At 46.0% G+C, this 21,287-nt stretch overlaps 1 protein-coding gene across 1 annotated transcript in view; it reads left to right on the plus strand.

The window, feature by feature from the left end:
* Positions 1-234: 234 nt before the first annotated feature.
* The window catches only part of BRINP1 (BMP/retinoic acid inducible neural specific 1), a gene marked incomplete at its 3' end in the record, with an annotated part of 58,863 nt that continues 37,810 nt past the window's right edge, over positions 235-21,287 (plus strand). Inside the window, exon 1 of the mRNA XM_084272365.1 lies at positions 235-486. Coding sequence (XP_084128491.1) covers positions 269-486 — 218 coding nt within the window. The 5' untranslated portion in view covers positions 235-268. The remainder of the gene's footprint in view (positions 487-21,287) is intronic.

Raw genomic sequence — 21,287 nt, forward strand, 5'->3', positions numbered from 1 at the left:
ATAAAACACTGCCAAATACTCTACGCTGTAACACAGGCAGACTGAAGTCCTTTACAACTTGATTTTTCTTGTCTATTTTCACCCTGAGAGACGGTTGTCAAAGGATCAAAGCAATTCCCATTTTTAAACTCTCTCTTTCTCTCCCTCCTCTCTCTCCTCCCCTCCATTTCTCTCTTTCTCTCTCTTTCCTTCCTCCTCTTCCCTCTCTTTTCCAACAGGACTCCACAGAATGGAGCAAGAATGAGAGGAAAAAGGCAGACAGAAAAGCATGAACTGGAGGCTTGTTGAGTTCCTCTACCTCCTGTTTATATGGGACCATATACTAGTACAGCCCTCCCACCAGGACCCAGCTGCTACCAACCAACATGTCTCCAAGGAATTTGATTGGCTTATTTCAGACAGGGGGCCTTTCCACCACTCACGGAGCTACTTATCCTTTGTGGAAAGACATCGTCAAGGATTTACAACCAGATATAAAATATACAGGTACGTTGGTTTCCTACAGCACCTGTAGCTTGGATAAGTTGTTAGGTGGTGGGAACTCAGCCAGTTCCCATGGGCTCAAGGCTCGTAGTCAATGGGAGACGCATCATTGTTCCCGTTCCACCTGGAAACGCTTCTTTGGTTCTTCATGGTCCTCAGCTGGCAATGCACATTGCTTCAAAGACTCAGGTGTAATGCTCTGATAGTGAGATGAAGGCACTGCGGTACCATGGCAATGTGCACAACATAGATCAAGATAAAAAGGGACCAAGGGTGTGGGTGTACTTCAGTTGTAGTGACAGATAAGTTCATAGGCAGGTTCACAAGCAAGTTTTCCACATCAGTGTACCTATGGGCAGACCAAGCCCCTGTACCAAACACATACATGTGAACGGCCAAGAGCTTAAGGTTTACATGGGTAAGAACAGACATAAGGATGTCAAGACATACATCAGTTCTCACATTGCTGAGCATGAGCCTTAGCTGCATACTGCCTGCCACAGACTTTTGCAGATTATCTCCACATATGAGTCAGACTTGCCCTCAGAACTGTGATCTTGATTTAAAAGTTTTCCAATTAAAATGTACAAAGAATAGGCAGAATTCAGATTTTCTTTTGCCTTCTAGGTTTTGAAGCCTTTGTTTCAGGCTCTTATTGCCAGTTGTGATCTCTAGAAACACACTTTTCTTTTCTCATTTTAACATTAAAAGCTGGGGTGCTCGTATGAGCCCCCTATTAAAGCAGCAAGTGCCTTGGAGTGAAGGGGAATAAGCCAGCAAGGGTCATGAGATTTGCACTAAAACCCAAAGAGACTGAAAAACTCTCAGAGACATGTGGTTTTACATCATTATAGAGCCCTGTTGTGCTTCAGAAAGACACTTGAAAGCACAACTGTGCAAACTAGTAGGTAAGAAAGTACTAGTGAATTGCCTGCTGGCAACATGCACGTGGATACCCATGCACGGTGATTGGGGGACATGGAACCAGGGAAACCACATGTGTGCAGGCACTGTTCTCCTAAGGGCAGAGAGCCAAAAGCACTTGCAGAGTAACAGCAACATGCGAGACATCAGTGTGTGGGGAAGAAAAATGAGTTGTGCCTGTCCCATGGACTCCAGAGACTGCAGCATCCCCTCCCCTCACACCAACCCGCAGGTTAGCAAGGGTTGGAGATGTTGTCCTGGCTTGTCTCCTTCATTCAAAACAGCTAAGGGGGAAGACAGCCCCAAAAACTAGAAATTATGCTGCCACACTTCCACTGAGGATGTCTCACTGCCTTTGCTTGCAGAGAGGAGCAGACAAAACATGCCTTTTTTAAAAAGACTTTCTTCCCAGCCATGGATATCCCCAGCTCTCTTCCTGCCCTGCCTGACAACATGCACTCTGATCAGGACTGCAAATCTCTGCCCCACACAGTGCTCCTGGCAGTGACTCTGCCCTTTGCTAAAGAGCTATTCAGCCCTAAATGCCACCACAGCAGTCTACAGGGGCTATAGTGGGAGAGAAATGCATGCGATGTATGTGTTCAGACACATCTAAGAACTGTCACTGCAGGTCAGGCCAGAGATCCATCAAGCCTGGGATCCTGTCTCTAAGAATCATGGAGAAACGGGTCTGGAAGGACCTTGAGAGGTCATTTAATCCATGCCTCTTCCCCAAGGCAGACTCAGACATACCTGTGTCACATCTGACAGAGGATTGTGGGCAACCTCTCCTGAAAGGTTTCCCGTGACGGAGAATTCACACCCCGAGCAGGCAGCCTGCACCACGGCTTTGCTCTCCCCACTTTTATAAAGGAGCTAAAATCTTGTTTGCATGTGAAGCCTGTGATTTCTAGTTTTATCTGCTACAGGGTGAGGAACAAATTCTACTTTGGTTTGTATGTAGGAGACTGGTGAGAATTTGAAGGCTTATCTCAGTTCGGGATGAACTTTATTTATGGGAAGTGGAAAGGGATCTGTTTTTCTCAGCCAAAGCATTTATGAAAGATGCTTGTAGCATGGGGAGGACACAATGTCTTCCTTCTTCCAACATGGAAGAAAGATGGGTAGCAACATTCTGCATGCACAGGAGTTGTCTGAGAGGGGCCTCACAGATGGTCCTGATGCTGGAGAAGTCATTATTCATGAAAGAAACGAGATGAGACAAAGTCCAGGGGAAGTAGTTAGGGAGAGAGTTGAGAGAGATATGGGAAGACTGCGAGGGCACCTGGGGATGCATCTCACAGCCAAGTGTCATGCACTGAGCTGAAGGAGGGAGCTGAGGGCTTGGGGAAATCCAGCCATGTGTGTCATGGTTTGAGTTCAGCTCTTTGGAAAGACACTTTCTGAGATTAGCTTTTGCTCCCACTGCAGTCAGCTGAGGAGGAGGGGAAAGCCTCATGTGCTTCAGAGCAGATGGAGCCATTAGGTAGGAGGCTGGCTAGATGTCGGTAGGTTGTTGGTTTTTAATATCTGGCCCTCTTGGCAGAACTGGTCATTTAAACATTAGGCCCATGCGTTTTTAAAGGATTGTCAAAATCAGTCTAGCTATGGTGAATTAGTGGAGCCACTGTCAGTTCCAGCAGTTAAGAGCTGGACTCTGAGCATACACACCCTCCAGAACATATCATTTTACTGAAACCCACAGGGGTAAAATCTCATTTTGTGGGCTCCTTAAATTGACTTCGAGAATCTGTAAAGCTGTTGGGATTTTGTCAACTGTTTAATTCCAACATAGAAGCTTCTTTCCTCCCAAATGATGTCTCTCAATTGCTCTTTGCACTAGACTAGCCCAAGGGAGGCACATATTCTACATTAAGGCTATTGCTCCTTTCTGCAGAAAAGCAGCTGATATGGAGCTGGGAATTTTCTATGCAGTCTCTTTTAGTGTTCCTTTTCTCCCATACTTTTTTGGGTTGGCTGGTTTGTCTTTTGTCTGTTGGTCAGCCAGTTCCTTGGGGCACCTGTGATTTTGTCAGAAGAGCTTTGACCTGACAACTGCTCTTCTCCCAAGGCCAATCACAACAGACCTCAAACCAACCAGAGCAACCAAGGATTTGGAGTGGATGTGAAACCAAGCGAGAGGACCTCACCCATCCCTAATCAAAACACTGTCGCCTGTTTAGTGGTGATTTCCCCAGTGTCTTGCTGTGCAGGAGCCTGGACACAGCGCATTAGGACCGTGTCATTGACACTGAAACCCACAGAGATAACCCCCCTGTCGATGCCGCACGGCAGCGGAAGGCAAAACGAAACATCTTCTCATTTTCACAGGTGATGTCAAAAAGGGAGCGACACCAAACTAAAACATGCAGCACTCCTGACACCACAGCTGAAGCCCCGAAGTGTCAGCAGCAAGCGGAGAGCCTGTTTTAGTTAGCAAGGTGATTTTATATGCTGCATAAGCAGATTTGCCGTGGAACAGCGTAGCTGCTGATATCTTTCCATAGGATGCCTGGATCCAGATCTACCGTCCTAGCACAGAAAGGCAGTTCACTGTTACAGTCTCCAAAGGCTTGTTCCCTCCTTCTGCGTGTTTCTCTTTAGTAGATTTTAAGTTGCTTTCTCACAAAACTTGGACCATTGATTTTCCTGGTACTCTTGGTCCAGGTTTCTTCCTTGCATGTGATATTAGGAGGAAGGCAAGCAAAGGGGGAGATGTTTTATATTAAATCATGAACAGTAGGGGTAGATACAATTGCATTAAGGAAGCACATTAATCAGCATCGATTCATACTAATAAGGGTGGTTTAGGGGGGCCTCTGGCAGGAAAATGCAGCTTTGATCATTATCTGTGCACTCTGATGCTAATGCAGATAGGATGGCAGATGCTGAGAGTGGTTTGTGGGATGTCTGAATATTCATTATCACTATCTTTGTTGTTGTTCCTAGTCATGAGAGCCTTGGGTACTAGGTACTGCACAAAGGCTGGAAAACAGATGAATCTCAGCTTGGCTTTGGGACATGGGCACTGCACAGACCAGGAAAAACTCCAGTTAGCACAAGACAGTAGTTAACAGTTTCAGTCCACTTCTTTGAAGTCTATCGTAATGTTGCCCTTTTTTCTTCTCCCAGAAATGGATTATTTAGCTATAAGGCAAAGCAAAAGAAACAGCAGACTGAGCACTTGTGTGCACCATGCAAATAGCCAGGCAGAAGCACCCACACAGACGCATTTCACTAATGATGCTGCTCAGTTTAAGCAAGTTCTAGAAAAACAGATCTTTCCTAGAAAAATACTAAGGCTTTGCCATTGAATGTCAGAGGTGAGACACGGGAGGCAAAGAGGGAAGTAGTGAGATGTTAGCCAGGCTGCTGCTGCTGCCAGGTTTCCTGAAGCAAAGCAGGGATGGGACACATCACCTTGGAAGGAGGGACTCACAGCTAGACTGGCAGAGAGGTAACGCAGGCAGTATCGCTGTCTTTGCCCCATTTTGCTCATGGTGTGGCTGTGGGTAAGCTCCCTCCTGCCTTGGTTCCCTCTCCGTCTTGCTCCCAGAGAATGGGAGATGACAGCATTCGTCTGCGCTGCGTTGCTGGGCAGACTTAATTAAACGCTGCAAGACGTTTGGACGTAAGGGACAGCAGCAATATAAAGTGGATGATCACACAGGGCTGGAGGGGGAATGTGTGTGTACAGGAAGAAATGTGGATTTTCCACATGTGGGAGTTTAATTCCATTTCGTGAAATGACAGCAGGGACAGGGAAATCTGGCTCTTTATGTAAGAGAGCAGGGAAACCCTGGGGTATAAAAGTGAGATCTGCTCGCCTTGCAAGTTCTCCTGCAGTGGGACCATTTAGAGGCTGCCTAATTTCATGAAACCTGCAAATACAGGATTCTTCTGAGAGCTCTGCCAAGCCTGGTTGAAATGCATGAAGAGATGCAAAACTTGGTGAGGGATGTGACAACAGACAAGCCAGTCCTGCCCCATCCCTCCGCCCGCAGAGTGACAGGGCAAAAGTGATTGCAAATGAACACTAGTTACAGGAAGGTTATATAAATGGATATATAAAAAGGAAATACAGCTCCAGAGACAGGAAAGGTTGTGAGTAACTGGCTGCACAAGCTAGCTGTAAATTGGTTGGGATAGTGGCTGGGGAAAGAAAGTGGATTTTTCCTCCCCCAAAAAAGAATTTGTTTCATGGGGAGGGTGCTGTGGGTCTGGGACAGGTCAGTGGAGAGGTGAGGGGTATCTCCATCCATCCTTGGTGGGTTTCAAGGCTTGACTGGACAAAGCCACAGCTGTTGTGCTCAGGAGCTGGTGATAGTCCTGCTTGAAGGGGGAGGTTGGATTAGGGACCCCCAGGGTCCCATTTAACCAACATTTGTGTGATTGCTCTGATCCTCTGACTCAGAGTGGACACTAAATTGGGCGCTCATAAAGGGATTTGCACTACTGAATGCATTTGGCCACGCTAGAGATTTTTATTTAGTCCTAGAAAACCCACAAATCTGAGCAGCTATGTGCTCTCTAAATGTGTCATTCCCTTGGCGAAGAGGAAGAGAATTATCATGATGTGAGGATCTTTGCTGTGCACGTAGCATGGGCTACAATTGGCTTACAAAGTGCATATGCTGTTCTGCTGCTTAAATTTTCCCTTAGAGGAAAAAATAATTGTAAAAGGAGGGAAAAAAGAATTTGGTCTCACAAAACTGTCTCACAAAACTTTCAAAGTTTTATGGCACCACAAATTAAAAACAATGAGCCAGATTCTCTGCAACATAAATATGAGAAGCTGTTGACTTCAAGGAAAATTCACCAATTTATTGGCTAGAATGTGTTCTAGCATCTCTGGCATTGCCCACTGCCCGGGCTCTGCATACACAGCACCAGGGTTTGTAAGGTTGTTTGGCCTGCTTGTCTGGCTGAGAGCATCATGAGATTTATTATTTCTAAGTGAAAGAAAAATACAACTCCTACTCCAGTCAGGCTCTGGACTTGGACAAGCTGGCTTGTGAATGTGAGGGTTTTTATGACTGGTTTTAGCAGCTTCTATTAGAGAAATTTCATCTTTCTTGATCAGACCTTCCTGGCAGGTTTCATGCAAACCTGTGATTTCCACAACTGGTCTGGCAGAAAACTAAACAAGAAAAGAAAAAGAAAGGGGTTAAAAAGAGTTAATATTTAACTCATTAATTGTTTGGTCAGTTGATCGTAAAGGGACAGGACAATGTGGATGGAGGGAGAAAGGGGACTAAGGGGACCGGTGAAACCGCTGTTTTCAGCAGCTGTGTGGATTAAAGTTGTATTAAAGTGGTAGTGAAAATGCATGCTAAGTTCTGGCAGAGACAAGATCTATGAGAGCTGCTTCCAGCACTTTTTTAGTCCATTCTTCTTCCATCTCTCCACTCCTCATTGACTCCTTTTGCTGTCTCTCTGTTGCATTGAATTTAATCTACTGGTCACTAGAGCTGTACAAAGAATTGGTTTCATACAAATAACTGGTTCACCAGTTGTACAGAACAAATAGAACATTAAAAATGGTTTGGGCTTTATGGATATTTGTTTAGCTTTTCAGTAAAATGAAAAAATCAAAACATTTTAGTTTAGGCACAGTGAAAGGTTTAAGGTTTTCCATTTGTTTTCACTTTATTAATCCAGTGAAAAGCTTTGGTTTTGGCAATTTTTAAGGTGTAAAAATTTATCTCAAAGCAAAAGTCAACTACTGCCACTTAAAAAATGTCAGAAAGGAAACATTTTGATTTTGAGTGTATTTTGTTTAGCTGTTTGCTCTTCAACTTGTTCATTCCATTTATGTTGAATTTGCAAGTAGTTTTTATGCCCTTGAATAGGGAAGGAGAAAAAAAGAAAAAAAGACTGGCTGTCCTTATTGTTCACTCTGAGACTTTAAAATCTTTTAATTCCCCAGGGTTCAGCTTTGACTTTCCTTGGACTCGAGCTTTTAGCTCTTTATCTTAGGATAAAGAAAAAGAAAAATAAATTCCCCATCTCACTGGGCAAGGGAGACACGGCCAGGCTGAGCAGTAGGGTTGTGGCTTTGCTGTGGGATGGCTCGTGCTTGCTCACAATGATGCTGGCTGCTGAGATCTGGGTGCCACAGGCTGAGCCACACTGTCCAACATAGGTGCAGTCAAAGTTCCTCTCTCATGCACATGCCCTGGCAAGTTTTCAGTCCTGTTCCAGTTGTTGGGGTGCCTGAAGCATCCAAAAGAGCACCGTGAAGGTTCTTCTCAAACAGCATTAAGGTGAGGCTTTGCACTGGTACAAATTGATAGGCACTGTTAGGCTTTTTAATCTTTGCTTTGGCTTTTTTAGTCATGCTGAAGTTCTGCTGACAAGGTTTTCCTATTAGGTTTTTATGCTGTCTGCTTAAAGGGGACATCAACTTTTATGTTTCCCAGTCAGAGGCAAGGCTTTTTTAGGAGAGGCAACGCAGCAATTGAAGGACAGAGGGAGCTGAGATGAAAGGAGGCTCTTGCCTCTGTGTGGAATGAGCAATGGAAATCCGTCCAGAATTGCATGGTGAAAAAGACAAAAATCTCCATAGTTTACATTATGCATGTAAACGAGTGATGTACATTGGTTTGTAATCAGTAAACGCCTTGTAAATAAATGTGTGTAAACCAAAAATTTAAATCTATTTCCATAGCGCATGTAAACAATGAAGCCTTCTAGTGTTCTCCTCAATGTAAATGTTAATCTAAAAATGACATTACTACAAGTTTATGCAACTTTACAAGGGAGCCACAATTTACATTCCTGTCTCACCAGCCCTAAAGCAGCAGCTTGGCAAACACGAGCCAGTCAGTGATGGGCACAAACCAGCCAGTTCCATCCCATAGCCTCTCCTTTAGCCACAGCCTTCATTCTTCATGCAGTTCAGGGACCAGTGTTGTTACATTCCCTGCATAATGTGTCTCCCTGTGCATGGGAAGCTTTTAATATATTTGCATAAGCGGAATAAAGGCAGGAGTGGGGGATGGCAGGGAATGGCTCAGGCTGAGCTGTGCAGCTCTTTTTCCTGGGAGCGCTGGGCTGAGCAGACAAGGAGCTTGGCCTGTGTCAGGGCTGGAGGAGCGGCTGCTCTGGTTACGTTTGGATTCAGATGCTGAGGGCTCGTGAGCATCCCTGGCAGCTGTGGGACTTGACAGAAGGACACACCTCTCCTTCTCTTTGATACTCTTGAGAACAGAGGGCAAACGGAAGGATAAATGGCACCAGCATTTGATATGCTCAGAGCTGCAGAGATACAGGAACAGAGCATCTGGCCACGCTTTGGGGATGGGCAGCCCCTCATCTCGGCATGGCAGTGCACACCCAGGGCATAGGGAATGGCACAGAAGCCATGCAGTTGATAAGTTCATGTTCTGTAGGGAGCTTGTGGTTGGGACACGCTGGTTCCTCTGAAGAAAGGCATCCATGTGAGCTGTAAGCCTGGAAAGGCGTATCACAAACTGCCTGCCCTGCCTGCTGACCTCTGTGAGTTCTTGGCTGGATCAGCTCAGCCTCCTCACACTTCTGCAGAGCTGCATGCTCAAGCACAAAAATTCCCCTTTGGAATCCAGAATGAAATGTTTCAGCTGTGCTCCCAGTGAAATCCAGAAGCAGCACAAAGAAATATTTTGAGATCTGCTGGGGGGAGCTTTCTACAAAGTCCCCTTCAAGATCTTGCTTGGTGGGGGGGTCTTTTCCCTTCTGTATGACAAGTGGAAAGCTTTGCCCAGCAGATCTCCCAGGGCTGCTCCCTGACATGCTGTGACAGCAATGACTCTGCATGTTCCTCTCAGATTCCTTCAGACCAGCAGACTATGGTCCAGTGGCTCAGGAGCATATTTTAAAGGATAACAAGCCAAGGAGAAGCCTTCACTCTTTTTTTTTTCATTTTTTTTTCTTTTTTTTTTTTGGTGAGCAGATTATTAATTCTGCTTTCAAATCAGGCAGATGCTTATTTCAGCAGAGAAGCTGTTACATTAAAAAAAAAAAAAAGTAAAAAAGTCATCCTGTTAGATGCATGGAATAATTTTGTTCTGGCACCAGTAGCACTGGGAGATGGCATGACTGTACCTATTATAGGGGCTTTTCTATTTCTGGATCCCTCTAATGTTTCCCTTGGGCTCCAGAAAGTATTTTTTTTCCTTTCTTTTTTGCTGATTGCCACCCACCAGCCCCTGTAAATGGAACAAGATGCATCCCACTGGGGCAGTCGGAGACGTCCAGGCTGGTTTCCCAAGTTAAACTCTCAAGTGCAGGTACAGAACCCAAGGATGCACTTGAAAAGAAACCCAGTGCCAGCTTTACCTGCAGCAAGGTGGAAGAAGGGTTTGGCTGAGCTCTTTGCACCAGGATCTCCTCTCCAGGCAGTGTGAAATCAGATCTGCCTGTGCAGAGCCTGTGGTTCCTTGTGTGCTGCAGGACGCGTGTGCCCGGTGAAGGAGCTGACGCAGCACGGCATCGGCTTGGTGCAGCCTCAGCTTCCCCTACAGAGTCCTGGGCAGGCAATGCCTGCTCTGCTCCTGGGGAATGAGAAGGATTTAGGTTGTCAGGTTGGGGCATTAAGGATGCTGCTTGCTGATGACCAAGCCAGGATGCTCTGTGTCTGTGTCTCGAATGATGAGACCCCATATCCCAGTCGCAGCACTTTGCAGCCTTCCACTGCTGAAACAGTGACCTTGAAGTGTTTATGGAAAGTGTTTTGTTGGTTAAATACAGTGCAAAATACCTGGAAGGAACGGAGGAGAGGGATAGGAATAGGGACTGGAGGTGCAGGTTGCCTGGGCTGGAGGCACTATATCGCAGGCTGCAGGCAGATGCCGCCTCCTCCTCCTTCCTCCCTGCCAGCTCCTCGCACCTGCCTGGCTTTCCAACTGCTCAGTCTGAACAGGACAGAGATCCTCCTCATCTCCACACTCTGCAGTGTGGGAAAGCCTCTGACCTGCATCAGCGTGGCCCCAAAAGGCAAACCTGGGCCAGACTGGAGAGCCATGGAAGGATGGGTCTTCTGAAATATCTACTGCGCTTCTAAATCAAAGTCTTGCTGACTACACAGAGCATCAAATGCCTGCCTTGCTCTCTGCTCCTACAGCCATGTGACGACATCAGAATTTAAGCTTTAATTAAGAAATGACTGCAGGGAGGGAGGGAAGAGTCTCCAGCCCTTATGACTGCAAAAGAAAGCTTGGAAACATGACCTGAGAGCAACCAACATCTGCTTTAATGTGCAAATGGCTCCCAGCAGAGGGGTAAGCAGCCAGGAGAGGAAACCATTACATCAAATTCCCAATCAGGTCAGGCCTGCTTGTGCTTCTACTGGCAATGAAAGAGCTTACCTCCAGAAAGGGGAGTTTGCATAAATTACACCAACATGCCCTCCCTTGCTGCATGTGGTTCTCATGTAGCCTTGCAGGGCCAGAGTTCACACTAACACAGCCTCTGCTTGTGCACAGACACTGTCTAGGGGTGGTGAGAGCATGGTGGCTGCTACCGTGTTCCTGCTGGCTGGATTGTGCTGATGGTGCAGCTCTTTTTAAGCAGCAATAAGGAAATTCTCTGCTCTGAGGTTGTGGCAGGAAGTGTTTCACCTCCTGGAGTTCTTCAGCCCAAAGTGGAGGGACTCCTTTGTTAAGCTTGTATGGCATGCCACCCTTCAACACTTGCTGGCCCAACAACCCATGCTGTGCTTTCTCTTGCCATCAGTTACAGCAAGGGCAGGGAGCAACTAGACATTTTAGACACCAGTTAAGGAGAAGCCTCTGGATGCTCTCCATCTCCCAGGGATCCACTTCTGGCAAAGGTCATTGAAGAAGAACACTAGTTGATGGCTACGCTCTCAACCAACATAACAGGCACTGGAGGCTCATATATGCCCAATATTGCAACAACCTCCCCTTCCCATGAATGAATAACATAAAAAGACACTGGAAGAGCCATTCTCCTGTAAGTTATAGCTGGGACCTGTGTTGGGACTTGGTCTTAGTGACAGCTCTTACAAGTGTCCTGACCCTGACCCCCATGATGTGGCTAGAGAGCTTATCCTTTCTACAGCAAAAGTGCTCCTTGCCAAGCTGCAAACAAAGGTTTCATGGACTGGTAGCGACTGGTGGGTCTCCTGGAGCACGCATTGGTGTTAAGCACCAGCTTTGATAGCTTGCCATGGCAGTGCACTCAAGGGATTCAGCTTGGATGAGGATGCCAACAATGACCAGTGAGGGACACTGCCTCCCCACAGCTACCTGGAGGTGGAAGGAGGGAGGAGGTGAAACCAAGCATTATGTCAGGAGGGCAAAAGAGTTTTCATTGTTCTGCATCCCTGTCCAACCTCATTTTTCTTTTCCTCCTCTTTCTTTCATACTGATTCTTTCTGTCTCAGCAAAGGAAAACCTGTCTATTGAGTATTCAGCATTAAATATTTCAGTGTTAGCTTCCAGCTTGAGCAAAAACCCAGAAAGAACATTACTTTTTACTCCCCTCCAAATGTCTGGGGCTCTCCCTGGGGAGTGCAGGTGCGCAGCCTGGCTAATGCTAATAAGAGAGCTCAGTGCCCGGGGAGAACTGTGTGTTTCATAGTGAAGAGCAAGCAGGAGAGGCAGGAATAAGTAAAGAAGATTGCTAGCTTCATCTCTGATTAAAACTAAATGAATAGCCCCCCACCAGGCTAAAAGATTCTCCTTGCATTTTGTCTTCCTTCCCTGTTCTCTCCCCCTCACCCCCCATTCACGGTCAGACTGTGAAAGTCTCAGATTCCCCCTTCCCACCCATGAAAGTCTCCCCGCCTGTTCCTTGGGAGGATTTGATATTTGAAATCTGTGCCGTACCGATTCAGCAGCCGAGCGTTGCCAAGTCACATGATGAGCTGTATCTCAAGACTATTTAGCGTCTCTTCAAAGCCCACACTTTGAGAGTCCTGTGATTATGTAAGAGTCTCAACTCAATTTTTAAAGTAAGTTTACGGCCCTCATAATTGCAGAGGAAAACTTGATAATACGACTCCTACATAGTCAGAAAGCAGAAGGCAAAAAAGAAGAAGAAGAAAAAAAAAACCCTGAAGTTTATCAGATTTTAAAAGTCTCATGAATTTTAAAACCAATCTCTTAATTCTTTTTTGGAGCCTGACTCATGATTTTCAAACAGTTAGCAATATGGCTGTAGGGATTGTAAGGCTGGTTTGTTATCTTATTAGATAACTTACATAAAATATCCAAACCCATGGAGACTCAGAGATTGAGTATTGCACTTCAGTGCACAGCTGGAGAGAACAGTGTCTCTTCTTCTCTATAGATGCTCAGGATCTCCTCTTAATCCTGGTCTCTAGTCACTACTGCAGCATAAATATCCTGAAATTATATTAGTGCTAATCATATGAATGAGAATGGCCATAATATTGATCTTCATAATACATAGGTTATTAAATTTAAGTTTGAAGGTAGTTTTGTGGGGCAATTCATAATAGTAAATCTCTTCAGCATGCATAAACAGGGGGAAGCAAGCCACAGAGCAATAGCACTGCAAACCCAGAGAGAAATCTCTTCTGGAGTCTTCCATCCAAGACTGCACACCACACAGACACATGTAAGTTAGCAATCTCAGAACTGACGTTTTGCTAATTGATATTTATCTCTGATTAATTTAATTGATCTGAAAGGAGAGAAAAGAATATTGAAACAACTTGTTACAATGTTTCCATGAGGTATTTGCACCACCCAGGGGCACTGGATGATTCTCACACATGCACAGACAGGGATGCTGGTGTGATAAGATGAAGGGGATTGCCACTGTTACTGGTGAATGGTGGGCTTGTCTTCTGCACATGTTTACCCAGGCTGTCCACATCCATTTTAAGAGTCATGCCTACTCAAGAGTTAGGGAGGTAGTTGCCCACAGAGCCTCTGAAGAGCACTGGTGTTTGAGGCGTGTGCAGGTATTGGGTGGCTGAAATGCCTTGTGTGACTTTATTAAAGGAAACCTGAGGATACTTCTCTGTGGAATGGCTCTGCAACAGGGGACAGGAGAAGCCCCTACCAGCTCTTCTAGCATATAACAAAGGAGGAACCGAGAGTGTGGGAGAAGCTGACTGCTGCTTTATAATGAGCTTACAGGATAATTGCAAACTGTATTTGGAGTTAATTTTCTTCTGCAGAAGAGTCACAAAAATAAGTTTATTGTTTTCACTCCTGGGGAATGAGATATTTGCATCCTGTCTTGTAAAAAAGACAGTGCTTTATCTCCCCACTTGACATATCACCTCCATTGGTGATTGTACAAATGTGGGTGAGCATCCAAAGGTAAAGACTTCTGGAATGCCAGCTGGAATAGCAGTAGCTCAGCTCTCTGTCGAGTCTTGCAAGTGTTTGTACTACAAGTGGGATGTTCACTCAGAGAAGTGGGGACTGGGCACTGGAAGGGGAGTGGGTCTGGAGTAGTTCTACAACTAGAATTTGGTGGAAGACAAATGGCAGGTTGGTGAAGTCTTTGTGTTTCAGGCACAATGGAATTGTCTCACTGAGGTAGAAAAAAATGTTTTTTCAAAGTAAGGTTTTGTGAAATGTCTCTATTTTGTTCAGAGTGTGGTGTTTCAGGCTGATGAATTGGATTCAAGGCATTTTGAAGTCCTGGCCTCTCTGGTCACTAGTGATTATAGCAAGAGAGTGAGATTGAAGAAATGAGCTATTTTGACAAAATTTTGTCTAGTGAAAACATTACAAGCTGTTCCAGATTCTTCCAGCATGGAACAAAGCCAGATTCTGCAGCCCTGAGAGTAGCTACAAAAAGGAATAATCTCCTGGACAGCTCCAGCCACAACTGAAGCTGGAGCCCTCCCAAAAGTGAACGATTTAAGCTTTGTCCGGAGACACAAAACTGAAGCCCTTACCAATTACAGATGAGTTATCATCAGGTGCCACAGAGACGGTGCAGAGGGACTGAGTAGTAAAGGATTAGCCAATGCACACAGAAATATTGAACAACTCACTACTACCTCCTATTGTGCTCATGCCAGTGGAAATCCTTCTTAGAACAGCATATTTTATTCAATTTTTAAGAGCTCTCAATTTTTCATTTAGGAGAGGAAGTTGGAGCAGCATCCAATCTGTAATCAATCAGCCCGCCTTTGCAGAAAAGCTCTGAGGAAGCTCTCTTGCTCTTTGGTCCTTTATCTTCTCTGTGAACTCACAGAAAATTATATTTCTGAATGGGATTAAGAGTGTGGGAGAGGGAGAACTACAGCCAGGGCAGTCCTCAACTAAATCTTGCAGACCTCCATCCTGTAGTAATTAGCCTTTCTGAAACTACCCCCAACAACAGAGCTACTGTCTCCAGACAGGAGAAGCAGACAATGTTTCAGATAAGACTTTAAAAAGGTATTTAAGCACTTTGTGTGGGTACTTAACTGCCTAAATGCCACATTCCTGTAGATTTTAGTGGGCATTATAAAATCCAGAGCTTTTGAACAGGATCTGCCACCATCTTAAACGAGTCTGCCCATAACATAAGCCATGGATTTATTATCCCTGGTAATAAATCACTAGAAAGACACAATGATAAAAGAAGGAATAACAGACACAGCTCGTCCAGGGATCTCAAAGCTCTTTGCAGCCATTACTTAGGGTTCCTTATGAAAGCTGAGGAAAAGGCTTGGTTTTGTTTGTTTGTTTCAAATGAATAAATTAATCATTAGTAAAATATTATGCAGTTCATCAAATATATTATTCACTAGCTATTTGTCAAAATAACAGCTCAGTCATATATTATCAGAACTAAACATTTATAATGTGTGTATATCTAGTCATCAGATGATTTATTCAGGCTTTTGTGGAATGAGTTAGTTATTGACCAGTTTAAATCACTGGTCCCTTGGGAGGCAGAGACGTGAACTCCACCAGCTTTTTTTGTTGCATTGTTGTTCAGCATCAGGCACCATGAGCAGAGTCCTGTGGCTGGGTTTCCATCCAACACTACCTCAACAGAAACAGTTATAGTTCTGTTTGATAATAGCCAATGCCAGGTGTGCCTCAGGTAGGAAAACTCAACCACTGATTCAAGATCAAGCTGTGACCTGAATTCTTCATGTTCTTGTAGGACCCAACAGCAAGTTCCTCATCCCTTCTCAGATATCTCAACTGTTTAGTTTCTCTCCACCTCCCAGTTACAGGAAGAGTGGGCCCAGGCATCCCAGCTCACTGCTCCGTGTGATAGATCACACAATTTCCTTACCGCTGGGAAAGAACAGAGGAGCCCTTTACCAGGTCCCTCCCAGCTCCCTCTCCCATGCCAGCAAGCTGGCCTCCTTCCAAAAGTGCCTCAGCAGAGCGAATCTACGTGACTGACACTCACTGACTCCCCTTGTCATTCGTGACCAGCATCCCAGAAGGCTGCAACTTCTTCCATGCCTTTATTGGTGTCAAACATCACAGCCTCTCCCCTGGGTTTTATTAGGGAAGCTGATGCCAAATCACCCAGCTTCCTCCTACTCGATAAAAAATGTTTATAACCCAGTAAATTCTAACATATCAGCAGCTTGTTATGGAGGGAAAAGGTCACTGGGAGAGAAAGGAAAAAAAAAGAGGGAAAAAAAAAGGGTGCCCTTCCATCGGAAATTCTGGCTGGGTATAGACGGAGGAGTCAGCGCCAGGAAAATATCTTTTGATATGATAAAGTCTCATAATAGAAAATGTTGCTGCAATCCAGGCCTCGTTTCTTCAGATAAATATTTAATATAGATCACTAAAGATTAATCGAGTACAGAAAAGAGTCTCTCCTATGGTTGGTGTAAAGAAAACATCTTCTCGTTAATTTATTATGGAGCCTGAAATGAGAAAAATCCTATAGAGAGAGATGCAGGGGATGGTTTCCATAGAGAAGCAGCGCACCGCACCAGAATTTATTTAGTGTGTGGGCAGAGGCCTTCCCAGAACCAGCTGCAGCGTGGCATTCGCGTGATAAAAAATCCCACTGTAGGAAGAAGGCTCACAGACTCATCGTGCTTTGCTGATCTGACTCCTGCAGATCCCAGGGTTTCCAGAAATGGTGAGACCCTAGGACTCATAGGTACCTGAGAACATGCTCCACCCTGGATGGAGAGTGTAGCATGGCATGTGTAGCGTGCCAAAGCTCCTCCTCCAGGAAAGGACACTCAGTCCTTTTGGAGTAAGGTGATGCTCCAAGCTCAATGCAAGGAGATGAGCCCCTGATCTGATCCTAAAGGCTGTTTGCTTTAGCAAGAACTCCCCATGAGCATCTCCCAGACAATTTCTCCAAGGTATTGTGGCCATTTCACACTGGGCTGACTATAATGGGCAGCAAAGAATCCAGGGTGCTGGGGTTGAGGTGTCCATCTCCCATGATGCTGGGATGGGTTTAGTCATCTCCACTGTGATGGGTAAATGACGTCCCTTTGCTTTCTGCAACTTCGTCCACAGAAACCATCTACCCAGCCATTTTGCAGCATTAAATAGGACAGTTATGGATAATAAATGATAAATAGTAGCAGAAACTGTATGAGGGAGAAAATAAGAGTCACAGGCAAGGGAGGGGAGAAAAAAAGATACAATTATCAGCTGAGACTGATATGGAACAAAGAGTCAATGAGACAGAGGGATGTGTGAAGGCTGTTCCAGATGGCTAGCCCCACTGATGTGAAGCCTCTTGCACCATCAGCATCCACAACATATGAACAAGGGGGGACTGCTTGCTCTTAGACAAGCAGTGGAAGTGGGTGGGAGAATCCAGCAGATCTGTATGTGCTTATGGATGAGGGAAAGAGAGCACATCCCCCCTCTGAAATGCATGTGTTAAAGAGCAGAAACAACTCTAGAGAGGAGGGAGGCTGTTACATTTTTCCATCTCTCCAACAAAGCACATCTAGCTCTTTCTCCAAGGTGATACTTTCTCTGTTTTTCTTGTTGACCTTTTCCTGTGGACACCTTTCCTGTTTTGGGAATGTTTGTGCCAAGTGATTCACAACACACCAGTCCCTTGTTTATCTCTCCCCAAGGGAAGGAAGGCTGACTGCCACCAATCCAGTCCTTGTCGTGCTGCTCTGTGCACTGCTGGGAGGCATTTGGGATGGGTAGCTAGGAGGAAGAGGAAAAAAGCATGGATGGTAAAGGGTGGTTGCCTTTATTTTGTGGGATATATATAAAATCAGAGTGTCTCTTCTGCTGCCATGCCTAGCTGATCTTGTAGGACACACTTCTTTATTTGAGTCACATGGAAGATGGGGAAAGGACAGTGAGACTTTAGCATCCAGTATCACAACCCAAGGAACGTGAGACTTTAAGGACTCTCCAGGGTCACAGCTTCCCATTTCCCTCTCTCCCAGGTACAGCATTTTGCCATTTGAAGAATTAAAGTCCTAAACCTCTAGGAAAGAATGGGTAGTCTCTTTGCATCTCCCAGACCTTGCTTGCTCCCAGAACCCAAGTAACAACTGAAAACCTTAATAATAATTCTCTCCAGTTCTACCACAGGCTGTTGGACTCGATACAGGTGCATCTGGCTGGCAGGCACTAGCCTGGGGCTATCCAGGGGAAAGACTGACAGGTTTTTAATAGTGGCAGGGACTGTTGCAGTCATCTAATATAAAACTAATCTGTGTTTAGAACATTTATTTGTGGCGTGTGGCACGGATCTGGTGAGGAGAATCGCAACAGTGCAACTACCCCCAGCATAACCTGGGGCTGATCAAGGGGCTCCTGTTTTTGTGAGTGAAACACTGTGACTGCACTGCAGTTTGGCCTGTCACCTTGGCAGGGGCTTCCATCAGCCGTGCCCCTCCGACTCTGTCTGTCATGCTTCGTACTCCCGCCGCAGCGAGCCTCAGATATAATCTATGGAACACAAACATGGTTTTATAATAAGTTTTCTATGCAGCCAGGATAAAATGCCAAACAGAATCAGAAAACAATCAGTCAGTGAAACTCGGCGCTGCTGATGAGTGCGCTGTTTGTAACGGTTCGGTGCCCAGGAAGATTGAGGCTTTAAATACAGCCACCACCTGCCCTTCCAACACGGGCATCCGCGGGGAAAGGAGAGAGGGGCAGGAAGGGCGTTGGGGCTGGGGAGCAGGGTCCCCCACCACCATCTCCCCTCGGGAATAAGTTAAACCAGGAGCCAAAAGACACCTTGGTGTGGAGTCTCTGGTTCTGCCATACGGAGATCAACATAAGCCACAGCTGGGCTTCGTCCAGAGCGGTACGAGGAGCCGGGAGAAGCGGCTCTGCCTCTGGGTGATGCTCTTGCACAGGGACGTGTCTCGTCCCTCCCGCCGAGGCCGTGTCAGGACACCTCTCCCCTCCAACCCCCCGCCTTGCCACTGCCCCTGCCCGAACAAGTTGAACTTCACGTCAGGGTCTGCGTCCTGCCACGGGAACACGGTCCGCAGGGCCCGAAATCTGTGTGCTCAGCGCTATGCGGCGGCTGGGCGAGAGGAAGAGGAAAGGAGAGAGGGGAGGGCTGGGAAGCGCGGAGAGGGGAAGAAATTCCGCCAAAAAAACTGGAGAAAGAAGGAAAGGCAGTGCCTGTGCATGGGGGTGTGTGTATGGGTGCTCACAGCATCCTGCTGGTGCTTCACCCTAGGGAGGGCTGTAGCCCAGGGGATGCACCGACCCCATGGCCAAGAGGCAGACTGACACCTGCCCCTCCTTCCTGACGCTTCCTCAGGCACTGGGAGCTCTGAAGTTTTTACCCCACAGGTATTATTTTTATTTACTATGGGGTTTTTTCCCCCCTTCTCTCCAGTATTTGTGAGAGTTGGGGGGGGGTTTCCTGTCTGCTCTGAGTATGCCAGGCTTGAGCCATACTATTGTATAACTCGCAGCTTCCATTTAAGAAATAAGAATAGGCTGTCTTTTAGGATTGCAAAGAAAAGACAGAAAATATGAGTCTTTAAATCTCAAAACCCAGAAGGCAAATAAAAAGCATGGCTGGTATTGTTGTTTTGTTCAGTAGATAAATATATACATATGCATGTGCTTCAGAATTCTGGGGTCCAGTTCATTATTTCAGACCAGAGGCTCTGATGTGCAATAGCACATAATCCCTTATTCAGCCATGTGGATGGGTTTAGCTAGTGTGGGAACTGGTGCTTTTACTTTGCCCTGTCCTCACCCCCCAAAGCAGCCATGAGGGGAGGTCATTTCCTTAGCTTTCCTGCAGCATCTGATCTCCCCAGACTAAGTTTCCAGTACCTTGCCTCACAGAGATCCTGATGTTAACTTAGCACAAATAAAAAAGCCTATCATTAAAGAAAGCAGTGCAGGAAAAAGGGGAAGAACCAACCCTGTGGTAGCTCCCACCCAGACTCAGACTATTCCTGATCCACGATAAAAGCACAAAGCAAACACCTGCTAAGCCAAAATGAAAATCAGAGACATAAGAGCCTTTCTGAGGAGCAACCCTCTTCACCCTCCATTTCACTCCCTACTAAACTTAAAAAACCCCAAAACCTACCCCTCAAAAAAAAGCCAAACTGCATCCTGCCCCTTGGGGGAGAAAAGAAAAAAAAAAAAAGCAAAACCAACCAAAAACCCAACCCCCCAAGCACACAGCTGACTTCTCCCTCCCCCTGAAGAGTTCTTGAGTGAGTGGTGAAGCTATAAATCCTTGCAGCTGGCCTTGCCTATCTCTCCAGGAGGGAGCCCTGGGTTCAGGAAGGGGCTTGTTGTGCCCTTTCCTTAGCATCTACACTCAGCTCCAGCCCTGACTGTTGATGCTTGCTGGGCTGTGAGACTGTATGAGGCGCTTCAGCCTATACTGAAATCGAGGAGGTTTTGCTTGTAACTTCTCCAGGACCTGAGTTGCACGCCTGGATCTTTGCATGTGAGTGGGTTTTGCTTTGTAGCTGGGTTGCCTACCTGTGCTAGGGGCCCTGCTTTGGCAGGGGGTTGGACTCAATGATCTCTTGAGGTCTCTTCCAACCCCTACAGTTCTGTGAACCTGTAACTCACAAGTTATCTGTGTGTGTTGTGGGGCAGCCTGTCTGTGCTGCCCTTTTGCTGAACTCCTTCCACTGTGCTGCAGGTCTTATGCCCGCAGCATGTGTATAACAACCTATTTTGGGTGTGTTTGAAGCTCCCTGAGCTAAAGAAGCACTCTGGTGGCCCTTTTTACAGTAAAACACTCATCTGTATCATCTGGCAATGGAGTGTTCGTAAAATTGCAGGAACTCAGACAGGCACAACCTGAAGTGGTAGACTAGCATGGTTGGAGGCCTTGGAGGTCTTCAACCTTCTCTCCCAGACAATCTGTCACATTCTTCTTTGCTGATTTGAACACAACAGAGTCTGCAATCAATGTAACCTTCCCAAAGGAAATAGTTTGCATTTCATTAGATTGATTTCACAGCCTTTGGGCTCCTGTTGCTTTGGAGAAGATAAATGCCATGGGTGAGTGTTTGATCCCTTCCACTGTTGCTGGAGAACAGGTCCAACACCCTCCTTGCATGCCTCTAGCTTGTGCCCCTTCATGTTTTGAAGTATGTGGCTCTTGTGCCCACCACAATGGGCTGGGATTCAGGAATTAATATGCAGTGAGGATTTTAAGGCACATACCTCTGCCCCTGCTTCTCTTTTCTGGGGCCATGTGGGGTTGTGTTTTCACGTTGCCACTGCTACCCTTAGCACTATGGGGTACAATGTGGGAAGCAGTGCTCCCTGCCAAAGAGAGCCCTGAGTGGGTAGCAAGGACCCATTTTGCCTGTTTTTTGGCACAGGCAAAATGGTCAACAAGTTTGACCATCACCCTCCCCTCTATCTGACAGTGCTGTTAACAGTTGGCCTTCATGATCCTAAAGAGTTTTTTCCAACCTAATTGATTCTATCATTTTGTCTACTTTAGTCCTTGCTGGTGAAATGCTTTGTTCTGGCTTC

The sequence above is a fragment of the Gallinula chloropus genome, assembly GCF_964237585.1.
Source record: "Gallinula chloropus genome assembly, chromosome: 18".
Classification (NCBI taxonomy): domain Eukaryota; kingdom Metazoa; phylum Chordata; class Aves; order Gruiformes; family Rallidae; genus Gallinula; species Gallinula chloropus.